General features: G+C 40.9%; 1 protein-coding gene across 2 annotated transcripts in view; it reads right to left on the reverse strand.

Annotated features, from left to right (window-relative positions):
- The window catches only part of reps1 (RALBP1 associated Eps domain containing 1), a 40,148-nt gene extending 31,948 nt beyond the window's left edge, over window positions 1-8,200 (reverse strand). For both annotated transcript variants that reach the window (XM_051960907.1, XM_022212388.2), the window contains exons 1-2: window positions 7,420-8,200; window positions 5,771-5,894 (exon numbers count right to left, since the gene is read on the reverse strand). In XM_051960907.1, the coding sequence (XP_051816867.1) occupies window positions 5,771-5,894; window positions 7,420-7,572 (277 nt within the window). In that variant the 5' untranslated portion in view covers window positions 7,573-8,200. The remainder of the gene's footprint in view (window positions 1-5,770; window positions 5,895-7,419) is intronic.
- Window positions 8,201-14,748: the final 6,548 nt, after the last annotated feature.

Consider the following 14,748-nt stretch of genomic DNA (forward strand, 5'->3'; position numbering starts at 1 on the left):
TATTATTTCGAAAACACTTCAGGGAAAAGTTTTTCTATAGCATTTGAGGCGAGAAATAATCTGTGCAGCAGCTGAACCTGTCGTGGTTTTAGTTCAGCGACTGCTCGTTTAGATGTTGAAGGACGGTAGAAGAGTCTACTTTATAAAAATGAGCTGCAGGTAAGCACACCGGATCGCAGCTGGAAACGCACCAACCAGACCAGCATGCCACATGCGATGTGTCGCATCTTGTGGACACGCACCTTAAGTCACTGCATTATCCTACATTTGTTCTGTTTTAAAGTGAGGAAACGTAATATCAATCTCTTCTCTGGTAGCTTGTCTGATGCTAGGGTTAGCTTATTAACTGATTAATGACAGAGATAGGGCACGTGTGCGACTATGAGAGATAGGTTTTATTTCACTTTCATCAGCTAAAGCATGGTTTGAATATGCATTACAAATAAACGTAACTTGCACACTATAGTTGTAATAATTTGAACATTAAGCCTCGAGTTTTAATTTTCTGACATCTGAGTGAAGACACTGGTCTGTGTTGGAGTGAGGCAGGATGAATTGCATTGACAGGCTTTATGATGAGAAAGACATCATGTACACCACAGCAAGCAGCTGTCTGAGAGAATCCTCAACATGAACGTCACTAACGTGAGACCTCTGTCAATGGTTGAAGATGAAGGCTTCACTATAATGATCTTACTTGTTCTGTCATTCCAAATCTTCTATTTCTGAAAAAAGAGGTGGAAATTAAAAATGTTTTTTTATCCGATGCATCGATTAATCGAAAAAATAATCGGCCGATTAATCGATTATTAAAATAATCGTTAGTTGCAGCCCGAGTTTCCCTCATCTGATGCTACCTCAGCTACGGATTCTCAGCATTTCCCGGAATGCCTAAAGTAGGATTATACATTTGCTGCTATTAGCTGGTGTTGTACGGCTTGTAAAGAGTGACAGCTGTATAATGAGAACTAACAAGTTATTGCTTTCAGAAACTGTTGCTTCCTCAATAAGAAGACATCGACTGTTGATCTACTCAACATACCACTGGTGCAGTAAATACTGCGTTTGTCTTCTCCACAGTGGAGTGACAGATGATGTTAACTGTCAGAGCAAAATAGAGAAATTTTACATCTGATTTGCATCACTGAAAACATCTGGTATAGCTCTTTTCTGTATACAAATTTTGAAAATCTGTGTTACAAAATAAATTACAAAAAATAAGAACAAAATAAGCAAGCAAGAAATTGGTAATCCAGATGTGCTTGAAAGAGGTCACATGTAAAGAGCATATGATGACTGGGGAGCTAACATTTAAAGGAAGTGACTTGTCATAGACTGTAACCACAGGAATGTCAAACAATGTGGACTCATAAAATTCAAATCCTCTGTATTGCACAAAATTCTTATATATCTGTAATCTGAAGGGAGTCTAGTGGGCATATGAAGCCCAACCAATATTTAAATTTTGATGCTGATACCAACATATATTTTAAGGAGTTTAAAAACAGTCATATATCAGTTTCTAAAGAGCTCAATAAAATCTCTTTTCTAAAGAATTATGAGTAACATACAAACCGGGACAAATCGCGCCTGAAAATGAATTCATCGGTCAGTCCCTCCAGGAATTCACAATGTTGCGATCGCGCGAATTCATGCAAAAATCAATCAATCTCCGCGAATTTTGCGCGGCCTTGCAATTTTGTCCAATCACCACAACTTTCCCGCAATTTTGGCCCGCATCCCATGAGTTCCACCAATCACAGCAGCTCCCAGCGCAAACGTAATGCACGTACGTCACCGAATTCACTTCCTTGTTTATGGTTTGAAGATGCAGACGTGCGATACTAATGTCTCTCATTTACCAACAAAAATCACTGCTGAAGACCGTGATAAATAATTAATTCACCGATGTTCTTCTCCAAAGCGGAGCTAAACTGTTTTACACTCGTGCAATACTGTGGTGGAATACAAAAAAAAGAAAAAAAAATCATCGATTGATAAACACTTTTTTTAAAAATGAAACATATTAGAACGGCTGAAATGAGTGGACAACAGACCAGACAAATCACCATGATGGAAACTGTTGCATCCAGATCCGTTAGAGCACTGAAAGAATGAGGTAAATTAGATTAATTATTCTACCAAAGAACACGGTGGAGTTATGTGAGAATCAGCGCGTGTGAAACCTTCCTCTGTTCCCAACATCACTCAAAAACTGACTCAGGGATTTGAATGAAATTTTCAGGGTCGGTCAGAAATGACACAAGGAAAAAATGATTAGACTTCAGCAGTGATACAGTTTAAAGTTTGAATCAACGGATTTGTTAAGGATTCATAGTGGCACGGCGTCTGATAGCGGCACGGTAACCATGGCAACAAGTGAACGCTACCTCAGTGGCCCGCTGACAATCGCAGGACTGTGATCCTCCAAAAAAATCGACGGAAATGACACAAGGAACAACTGATTAAATTGTGGGGGTGTTTCTGAGTCCTATCAATTCCCGTCGCTTGCTACATATTTAGGTCACGTCATTAGGGATGGGAATTTCGACTAATTTCCCCACCGACTAGTCTCAAATTTTATTTGCGACTAGTCGACTAGTCTATAAAGCTACATAATGACAGTGAAGAAACATTTTCATTTATATCCCGCTCCGTAAGTCTGGATGGGATCTGTAGTGACTTTGCGCATGCGCGATTCATCTGCCGTCTGGCCGCGGAGTGATGTGGGTCTCCTCTAATCAGACACTGGGACTGCTGCGGGGTTACTGGACTGACAGCCTGTGCTTTGGGACAGGCAGCAGCTCACAGCAGCACCTGCTGCTTGTTGACAGTAACTGCAGAATGATCCGAGTTTTCCTGTCAGTCTCCAAAACGGCAGAAAAAGTCGCTAGATTTGTCGCTAGTCGCTTTTGACAAAAAAAAGTTGCTAGGACGCTTTGGAAAATCGCTAGATTTACCGAGAAAGTCGCTAAGTTGGCAACACTGGTTTCTGCTTACACAGCCGACAGGCGACCTTGCTGTCATCTGCTGCGTCAAAATACTGCCAAACGGTGCTGATTTTCTTATGCGGGAGCATCGCCATCTTCCCACTTTACCTTTCCAAACTTTCTTCCCCAAACTGTGTGGCCCTGTGTGGCTACGTGTGCGTGTGAGGGGAGGGGAGGAGGAGCAATTCTCTCCCTGGCTGCTCAGCCTGTTTACAAAGAAGCCGAGGCAGAGGCGTGAAGAACAAGGTGCATGATGCTTAAAGCAGCGTTAACCGACCAGTAAAATACTAAACGTTTAATAAATGAGTAGGCGGTTAAACGATTAAACGACTAGTGGCGCACATCCCTACACATCATATTAAACCAGTGTCTGGCTGCTGCTAATGTCCCACCATGGTGTGCCAGCTTTTGTGGAAATGGGTTGGAACGTTAAATAATTAATTTCGGAATAAATACTGTCAGTTAAAGTGTTGAAACATGTTCTACAAGCTGGAAAAAATGCAGCTTTTTAGCAATTGTCACTGTCTCCTGCAATTTCATCACAACAAATAAGCTTAAAGCATCACAACTTTATTGCAATTTTTTAGAAAAGCTGCCACGAATTCAGGCATTTTCGGCTGCAACAATCGCGAAAAACGCCCGCGAAATCCTGGAGGGACTGATCGGTGCTTTCTAGTAAACAAACTGAATCTCAAACCCTCTTTGGCACCTAGTTTGCCAATATATACACTACCATTCAAAAGTTTGGAGTCACCGAGGCAATTTCAGGTTTTCCATGGAAACTCACACTTTCATTCATGTGCTAACATAGTTGCACAAGGGTTCTCTCATCAATTAGCCTTTCAATAAGATTAGCTAACACAGTGTACCATTAGAACACAGAAGTGATGGTTGCTGGAAACAGGCCTCTGTACCCCTATGTAGATATTCCATCAGTCATTTCCAGCTAGAATAGTCATTTACTACATTACCAATGTCTAGACTTTATTTCTGATTCATTTAATGTTATATTCATTGAAAAAATTGCTTTTCTTTCAAAAACAAGGATATTTCTAAGTGACCCCAAACTTTTGAATCGTAGTGTATACACACAAAAGCAATATCTGGCAGCATACAGCCCACTAGCAGTGAACTGATTCAGCAATAAAGTGATCAGCAGAAAGAAAATTAACTACCAAGTGTTTCAATAATCAGTCAGTGCTTTTTGTTTTTGAGCAAAATCCTAACTATTTATTGGTTTCCATCTCTCATATGATAAATGATAGTAAATCAAGTATCCTTTACTTTCTAAAGTTTGAAGCTGCAAAATCAGCACTTAAAGGACATTAATTTGTAATAATGTCAAGAACATTACACAATGTTTTCAATCAAGTATCATCATTAAAGAATTTAAAATAATTACGAAATTTCATTGTACCCCTTGCAATGACAATAAAGCTTCTTAATCTTAATTAATTACAGGCCCATAACCCACTAAAAATATCCATTTTGAAAAGACAGGAGTATTCATGCTCTGGACTGTCATTAAGTAAACAGCAAAGACACAACAACTGAATCAACATTATCACTATATTCTATGCACAGTTTTTTTCCTGAATGCTCACCATTTGTGCATGAAAGCTTCAGCTCCTGCAACAACATTCTACATTTTGGCACAATTGCAGTGATTTCAGGGTTTCTGATAGCACAGAGCAAATGTTTTATTTCTTTACTAAATCCTATCAGGAATTACCTCTATCAATTGCTGAGACAGCAACAACTTCAAAAAAATTAAAAGTTCAAACATCCCTAAACCTAACAACCATCGTGTTGTGCATTGTGTTCATTTTGCTAGGAGGAAGTGGCCTCTGAGCTTCCTTGTGTTTTAATGAAATTATGAAATCATTTCAGGATGTTGCAATATTTCAGGCTAAACAAGTAACATTGTACAGTGAGTGACTGTCACATCTTTCTGATGACACCAGAGACAAACACAAAAGCACTGTTCTGCCATTAAACCCTCCAGAGTTTAGAATACAAACACTATTTGGTTAAGATACATAGAAAACCAGATGAAACAGCTTTTGCTGGCCCAATCATCCAGTAACACAAATATTAGTATATCAGCTGCACAGAATGGACAATATTTGTTCTGTGCACAAACATAATCATTAATTTGGGGTCATCCCGTTTTTCATTTAGAATTATGCTTTTATTGACAACACTTGAAAGCATCTCTAAGGATTGATTAAGGCTTTTCAAAAACATCTCATTTTAAAATTGATTTTAAAAGCATCAGCTAATATGTTCTTAGGCTTAGACCTCCATATTTGTTGGACATCAAGAAAAGACGGCATGCACCTTCCAGTAAAACATATACATAAGAAATGCAGCATGCATCATGTTTATCCATGTTTGGGTCATTACCAAGAAGCTGGATAATGTAAATGTTTCACACAATATTTCTTTAACTTCGCCTCTCAGAATAATCCAGAGTTAAAAGCATCTTTTCTTGCTAAACCTCTGACTACACAATTTTCTGTTAAGAAGGACAACAGACAACGGGCTCTTTGTTCCAATAGGTGACCCTGAAGATTCAGTCAGCTATCATTTAGGAAATAAAAGATTCTAACCTCCTTTATGTAGCAAAAATCTAAAACTAAAAAGAGAAGTCCTACAGCACTTGCCAGTGTTGTTACGTGATGGTGTTATTTGGCAATCTGTGCCCATAAGATCAGGGAAGAGAGCAGGCCAAAAAGGTACCAGACAGTGACAATGATTGAACTCAATTTTGAACTCACCCGAGTTGAGGCTTTCCACCCTCAGGGGCAGCCCAGACTGAGCGATGGCAATGAGCTTCAAAGCAATATAGAACTGGCTTCGTCCGAAGTGACCCAGCCGAGTGGCTCCACATAGCTCTGTGATCTAAACCCACACACAAGGGCAAACACTTAGAAACGCTGTTTTCATCTGAAAATCTGCTACGAACCACTACTGATGAAAACAACAGAGCTGGTCTTATACGGGAAACAAACCATAAAGACAATAATCAACACATGACTAACATTTTAGGGTGTGCTTCTACAATTGGATTCCTACATCATGATCAAACACAACACTGCAAACACTGACATGTTGTACTTGCTTTAGGTCACCAGTACAGCACAAGCAACAGTCTCATTTGCCGTTTACTGGCAGACGCTTAATGAGTCTAGGCAGTAACAAGCCTGATTATCACATAGTTTGTTGTGCTTTACATCATACTGACCAGGTTCATAATGGCAAACAGAGTAGCACAAGAGAGCTACTTGAAATGTACACTTTTCTACACAGGAGATAGTGTGGTTACATGAAGCTGCGTAACATAAGTACAACTGAAACCTGGATGTTATTAAAGTTCATAACAGTATGCTAACTCATGAAGTGTGAGTCCATCAGCACTGACAGCCACACCACCACCAGCTGCCACAGCTGACTGATCCCTTTCTTGCTGACAAAGGGCTTCATGTGAGTATGTGTGGATACAAAGCACCAGTCACTTTTCTCAGCCTGTTACAACATGACACGGTAGCTGTAAGTGTCTCACGGGGCAGCAGAGTGTTCACTGTAGATTTTGAAAGTGGAGGATTCCAAGGCTGCCTAATTCTTTCACCACACAGCTCCCCTTGTTGACCTTGAAAAGGATGCTGACTCACAAACTGCAAATATTGGCCTGCTGAGAGACCTGGAGTCACAAGCATGAGCTGCTGCAATTTAACTGGCTGCTCATGACTCGCAGTTAACAGAACAGGCAGGGATCTCCTTCAGATGGGATTATCAGTGGTGTAATTATAAGATGAATACTGCAACCTGACTATAAACTAATGTAACAGAGGGGCAATACATATTTATAAAGTCTGTGTAAGGAACAGACTGTCAGGTTACATAGTAACTGCTGTAAATCACATTGGCTAGTAGACAATGTGGCATTGGCTCTGCATTTCCACCATGCCAGTTCAGTTCAGTGACTAACACAAAGGCAGATGTTGATAGAGTCAGAGGACAGGAAAGAGTGGGCTGTAATATGAAGCAAAAAACTGATGAGTACATTGTTTCTTATATATTGGACGTTTATCAATACATACCCACAAATGACAACCATGGACAGTTACACCAGCTTCCCTTTTACGTATTAAATGTCAGATAGAGCCTCATTTTTCAGCTCTGGTTAACTATGTGACTTGGCTGCCTACTCCCTTTGGCTACAGCTAACATTAGCCAGAAGAAGGTGTGTCTCTTTTGCTGCGCAGCATTGCTAACTACCCAGGCTAACCACTGATAAACTGGATGACAGGTCAGCCATAAGAACTAGCCAACTTTACCATTTATCCATTAACAGCGCCTCGCTTCGTTCTCAGTCATCACAGTCTAATGTTAAGTTTGAAAACTCGACTTGCTAAAGCTAGCTTACCTGCAGGACTACTTCGCTGGGTAGCTGGGCCGCCCGGAAAAGGTCAAGAACTCTTCCATTGGAAGCCACTTTTTTGGTGTTGTCCGTGTCGCAGTAAACGAACAAATCCGAGTAATATTTCTGCTCGACATCACTCAGCGTTAGACTTTCCATCGTAGTACCAATTGACCCTGAAAAGCAGACTAGTTGGCTGTTGATTAGCCCTTAGCCAATGGCTGGGGCAGGATCCAAAAATGGGCGAGACTTCAGAAACCTAACTTAGCTAGTGCCGAGCTAACGTTCAGGGTTAGCAGTAATAATGTTCAATAGGCGCCGTGGCGACTTGTTGTCGTGTGCTCCCAGTCCCTGTAAAGGTTCAGAATACTGTCTACTGACCCAGAGCACAGATCCTAGTCCGAAGATACAAATAAGGAATGCTTTCACACAGCTAATCACTAAGTTAACTTGTTGGGTCAGCCAAGCCAAGTAGCCAACAGCTGGCTAGTAGTGCTGCGAGCTAACAGCTACCTTCAATCAAAGTCAGCGGCACTAACGTTAGGCTAACTAGCAAGTCGCAAAGTGCGTCCACCTCCTCGAAACGGATATCTATCGCGTTAATCTCAAGGTGAAGCACTTCTTCTCCCTATTATCTGGCGTAGGAGGGAGCTTCTGTGTTTAGCTGGAAACAAATTCCTCTACGGGGCCGTTACAAGTAAAGTTTCAGGGTCTTTGGGTTCCTTCCTCTGGTAATCATAGCCGCCATTCCTGCCACTAGGATCAAGTCAGTCAGAGTCAGCACAGGACTTCCGGTACGACTTTCCAAATTAAAATACGTGTACAGCGGTGACGTTACATAGCTTAGTCAGAATCACAAGTGTTATGAGCATCTGGGGGACTTAGCACAGGGTTAATTCAAGTTATAATAGTATTGCTGTGAGTGATGGATAGCTAGACCACTGGCTCTCAAACTATGTGCCATGGAATTAATTTTAATAATCATGATTTATGAATCAACAGTCATAAGTAAAGGTGTGTGTTAGAATTACTTGTTTTTATAAATTGAATTTAGTAGTAGTATGAGTGACTGACCCAGAAGAGTCGTTGAAGCTGCTGGTGAGGGGAAAAAGTTCACACATGAAGTCCTATGACACGAGATCCCAAGTAAAAAAGGACTAACATTCCAAATAAATCTGCTGACTATGTGACAGACAAAAAACACATGTATATAGTCTCATGATCTAACTTTTCAAACTACAGCGACTTATAATAAAAATAAAATATAAAACAATAAGAATGCTTTTCTTTCAATCTCACTCAGCTATTTGTTGACATATTTTGTTAGTTATTAATAAGATGTTATAGGATCACCCACAATAATGTCACTGCTGCTGAAAAATCTCAATAAAGTAGTGTAAACAGAAAAGTACTGTCCCAGCATTTTAAATCAGCTTATTTTTGAGGGCTTTAACACGTGTTAGGGAGAACAGATGAATGGATCCAGAGTTACTTTTTCACAATTCTTATTTCTGTGATACAAAAAAGAAAGAAAAAAGAAAAAAATCAGAGCTGGTTTTCTTTACAAGATATTTGCGGCTTTAGCCTAGAATGCCCCCACCAAACCACACCACTGGTCAGAACAAAGTCAAAATAACATTTTCACAGGCTTTCCTTACATGCTGTCTTACCTACTGATTTTGTTTGTAGAGATAAGCCAAAATTTACATTGTGCACATTCCTAAATAATTTTGTGTTTGCACCACGAGCTAGAGATAATTTTTTTTCTTTTTTTTCTTTAAATCTTGTACATGATTACAGACACGTTACAGAATATTCTAAGCTCATGGTCAAATTATCTGTCCTTATCATCTTTCATTCAAATCTCCCCTGAATGTTGCACTTCATTTAAAAATTTATAGGTACCTAATATATAAATAAACGAAGAGAGCTGTCAAAGATAATCACTCCAATAGGAGAAAGCTTGGTTTCAATAATTGCAGTGCCAAAATATCATTTTAATCTGAAGGCAGACTGTGTACACTTCCGGTATAAGCTCAAACTCATGTGATATAACTTTACATCTTTGACGTCACTGGACTCCTCCGAGCAGCTCGAGCTCGCTTGGCCCGCTGAGACTCGGATGAGTGATTTCACAATAAAAGCTGCGCTTATTCCTATAGTTGCAATTGATGGAGAGCGAACCTTGGTTAGAATACAGATGTTACACACTATTCTTCACAAAAGATAGCCAGAAATAGGTCACTTATTGTTGCTTTATGTTTAAGTGTCAAAATAAATAAAAATGCATTAATTCACAAGTTTTACACATAAAAACTGCACACACTCATGATTCCCTCAGTTGTTTGTGTTAAATAGCACTGTCCAGATTATGTATTTGTTAGCTCGGCACTTGCAATAAATTTGAATATTAATTTATGAAAATGTGAAGCACAGGGCGATGACTGAAATGATGAGGGTTATCAGCCTATAGTTTGACATGGGACCGTCCTAATATTTTGAGATCAGGTATTGCATACTCACAAATCTTAAAGAAAAGAAAAAAAGAAAAACTAGTACAAACCAGTAGACAAACAAAACCCTGGAGTTCACCTGTTGACTTTGTTTGTCATCATTTCCATACACAACATACAAAGGGAAGACTTCTGAAACACTATGATGATGTTTTTTTTATTTGCAGCGAATACATGAGTGAGGCAAGGATGGGGCAGAAGATGGAATAGAAAAGACGTTTATACATGGGAACGATGGAGAGGAAAAGGATCAGAGTCATTTGTACTAAAGCAATAATATAGTGGAAAAGAAGTCTTCCCAAATACATGCATTAGTGGTAACACGGGAAAAAAATGAAAGCGAAGCTGCAGTCTTTGACCAGACGGGTTTGCAGAGGCAGGAAAGGAGGCCAACATAGCTCCACCTGCTTCACAACCTTATATGGGCCAATGCCCCTGAAAGCATAGCATTGTGTCATGATGAAGTCAGATGAGCTTTTGTGTTGCCTTCAAGTGTTATGGGAAATGTGATTACAACTGAATAAAAAACTATACACTTAAACATACTAAATTTTGACATCTTGCACTTGCCATTACACAAGAATTACTTCATCTTGGTTATGTTTAGCTTGTGGCAAACATATATACAGCAGCATTCTTAGAGAACTACTTTAGTAATGCAGAGCTTTGGAGGGAAAAAAAATTAAAATTCCACTCACACAAAAATTTATGAAGCTTTAAGCTGCAACTCATGGTTTCACTGATTAACTTTTATTTATGGAGCCATTTTTAAAATTCAATTTGATTCCATATTTTCCTGCAGCCACAGTTTGAAACAAAAGTTATCTCACAGCACTTCATGACTCCTCCAAGGAACATGACACAGTTACATGACAATCAGCGTACGTTTGTCTGTCTGTTGTCTGTTAGCAACATTACTGAAAAACGGACAAACAGATTTGGATGAAATTTTCAGAGAGGTCGGAAATAGCACAAGGACCATATGATTAGACTTTGGCAGAGATGCAGCTTATAGTCTGGATTCATGGATCCGTTATAGATTTCTGTATCATTGAGACATATTGGCACGGCATCACTGTAACTATGACAGCAAGTGACCACTATGTCAGCTGTCTGATGGTGATCATATGATTGCGATCCTACTACAAATTGCGGACCACAATTCTTTTTTAAAAGATTTCATCCATCGGAAATCATACAACAACTGAGCAGCCTTGGTGGAGTACTGCACTCTCTGAGTGCTTTTCTTGTTTAATAATGTGAAGATATTGCCATATATTACTGCGATATTATTATTTTTATATTATAATATTTGAGAGAAACCAAGCAAGTTCAAACAATTCCCTTTCGAGTAACTTTTTGGTGACAATAAGAATAAAAAAATCCCATTTAACTGGCAAAAACCTCCAAAAGAACGAGGCTCAGGGAAGGCAGACATATGGGGGTGAATGTAGATACACTATATTGCCAAAAGTATTCGCTCACCCATCCAAATAATCAGAATCAGGTGTTCCAATCACTTCCATGGCCACAGGTGTATAAAATCAACCACCTAGGCATGCAGACTGTTTTTACAAATATTTGTCAAAGAATGGGTCGCTCTCAGGAGCTCAGTGAATTCCAGCGTGGAACTGTGACAGGATGCCACCTGTGCAACAAATCCAGTCATGACATTTCCTCGCTCCTAAATATTCCACGGTCAACTGTCAGCTGCATTATAAGAAAGTGGAAGTGTGTGGGAACGACAGCAACTCAGCCACAAAGTGGTAGGCCACATAAACTGACAGAGCGGGGTCAGCGGATGCTGAAGCATAGTGCCAAGTGGTCGCCAACTTTCTGCAGAGTCAATCGCTACAGACCTTCAAATTTCATGTGGCCTTCAGATTAGCTCAATATTAGTGCGCAGAGAGCTTCATGGAATGGGTTTCCATGGCCAAGCAGCTGCATCCAAGCCATATATCACCAAGTGCAATGTCAAGCATTGGATGCAGTGGTGTAAAGCACGCTGCCACTGGACTCTAGAGCAGTGAAGACACGTTCTCTGGAGATGACCAATCGCTTCTCCATCTGGCAATCTGATGGACCAGTCTGGGTTTGGCGGTTGCCAGAAGAATGATACTTGTCGGACTGCATTGTGCCAAGTGTAAAGTTTGGTGGAGGGGGATTATGGTGTGGGGTTGTTTTTCAGGAGCTGGGCTTGGCTCCTGAGTTCCAGTGAAAGGAACTCTTAATGCTTCAGCATACCAAAACATTTTGGACAATTCCATGCTCCCAACTTTGTGGGAACAGTTTGGAGCTGGCCCCTTATTCTTCCAACATGACTGTGCACCAGTGCACAAAGCAAGGTCCATAAAGACATGGATGACAGAGTCTGGTGTGGATGAACTTGACTGGCCTGCACAGAGTCCTGACCTCAACCTGATAGAACACCTTTGGGATGAATTAGAGCAGAGACTGAGAGCCAGGCCTTCTTGTCCAACATCAGTGTGTGACCTCGCAAATGCGCTTCTGGAAGAATGGTCAAAAATTCCCATAAACACACTCCTAAACCTTGTGGACAGCCTTCCCAGAAGAGTTGAAGCTGTTATAGCTGCAAAGGGTGGACCAACGTCATATTGAACCCAATGGATTAGGAATGGGATGTCACTTACGTTCACAAGGCACGTGAGCAAATACTTTTGGCAATATAGTGTAGATAGATAGATAGATGGATAGATAGATAGATAATTCGAGTGGGAGAGAACAGACAAACAGAGCAGCAGCAGTACCAAAGATACCTGCAGAGAGGGCGAAACATAAGCTACTGAACAGAGAAGACACGAAGTTTGTATTGTTTTGATGGAGAGTAAAAGCAGGCGTGCACTAACCGTGATGTCACCCGTTGGTTTCAATGCTGAGAAAATGAAGCCCGGATTTCCTGCTTTGAAGGAGGATTAAAGTTGGGACGGGGCAAGATGGCGGCGTGAGCAACCCTCCTTTTCAACCTGTTGCACCAAACTTTAAATTTTATTTCGGAAAACAATCGGTTTAACGCTATACTCTGTTTTTGGTATCTTATCATAACCATACTTTTGACGTCTTAATGTTTTCTCGAGACAGGAAAAGATCATCTGCCAAGAACAAAAGCCCGTTTGCTAAAAACAATCCCCCTCTCGTAAACTTTGAAGGTGAGGGGCTAGCTGGCCGTGATAAAGAAATCATTGGAGTTCTCTCAAATCTTATCAATTCCCGCTTTGATGCCATGGAAAAGCTAATTAATGGCAACACACTGAAGATTGAGGGTCTTAAGAAGTTTCATCCGGACCCTTTCCCTCCCTCTTCAAGTCAGTCACTCCGGTCTGGTAAGCCCTCAGCCCTAAGTTCAGTATACAGATGTTCGGTGGCTGCACCCTGGAGGTCCTAACAGATTACTTCTATTTGGCCACTTACTATTGAGCCGTCTCGTGGCACCGCCACTAAGGTTTTTATATTGAACCCTTGTCATTTTAACCAAAGGAACATATTGTTAATAAATTCTAGTTTGTGTATATTTGAGTCATGTCTGTCTCTCGCGTCCTATGTACCTGTGACCTTTCCCTGTATTGGAGTGGTGGTTCCCTCTAGTCGGATTTCCTGGGGGTGAAATTCCCCCAGGGGGTGTTGTCAGTCATTTGGTAATCAGCCAAAGTACATTAACCCTTGTAGCATTGCCACATTCTTGGCGTTGTCAGCAGAATGACACTGAAGACAGATGTGTATTCCAACGGGGGTTTTTTTCTTCTGTGTTTTTTGTATTGTTGATGATTTTCTATTATGTGTACATGTTTTTTAGAGACAGAACAGCAGTAGTTGATGTGTAAATCTAATCAGCCTTCAGCATCAAGTTTATAAATTTGGTTTTTGGTGAGTTTTGGTATAGCTCCTCCTCTGGTGCCATGGAGGAGGAAAGGCAACAGCTAGGACCTTATCATGCAGCTGAAGGCTGATAATGAGCAGCTTCACCAGGAGAGGCAGGCCTTGCAGGCTGGCCTCAGTGCTGCCACCCCAGCCCCTATTGCTCTGGTGAGTAATGTCATATTGGCAGGTAACAGAATGGTTGGTGTTGGTACCAAGAAATCATGGAGGTCTCGGGTGTAATGGTGAAACTGGTGTTCATGTAGTTGAATGGGCTTTTCCTTGTGCCCGTGTTACTGTTGCCCTTGGTCAGGCACCCTTTTTCTCCCCGTCAGCCAGAAAACTGATGTCCACTGAGTTGTTGAGCCACAGCTCAGATGGGGAGTTCATGGGTTCAATTGAGGAGACTGTAGGTAAGTTGTTATCTTGCCTTCATAGTAATTTTTTTTTTCTTTTTTTTATGGGCAGTCTCATGGTCCCATGCTTGGTGGACACTGGATTCATGGTGTCTGTCACAGAGCTTCTTTCGGAAATCTTTTGCACTGTGGGGCATCAATCGCATAAAATTTTGTCATTGGCTGCAACTTTGAGCCGCCAACGGCCTAGCAATCCCATACATCGGCTATCTTGAGTTAGATGTGGTAAGGTGTTCCCTGGTTGTGGCATATTGGTGGTGTGAGACCCCTCAGTGTGTCATCTTCTGTCCCTGGAACCTTGGGAATGGATGTTATTTGTCAAAGCTTTTGTGACCTGCTTGGGGCATATGGTGTTGCCCTCTTTTTGCTTGTTTGTGGTGACTCTGGCTTTTGGTTTAGTTACTGAGGCCCCGTAACCATGTTACCAGTCCACCACTCTGCACTGCCTGAAGTTGCTGGACCTTTTATGGGGCTGAGTCTATTGTCCAGCCTGCTTTACACTGGTCTTGGTGTTAATGCATTAAGTTTCTTCT

The sequence above is a fragment of the Acanthochromis polyacanthus genome, chromosome 16 (genome assembly GCF_021347895.1).
Source record: "Acanthochromis polyacanthus isolate Apoly-LR-REF ecotype Palm Island chromosome 16, KAUST_Apoly_ChrSc, whole genome shotgun sequence".
Lineage (NCBI taxonomy): Eukaryota > Metazoa > Chordata > Actinopteri > Pomacentridae > Acanthochromis > Acanthochromis polyacanthus.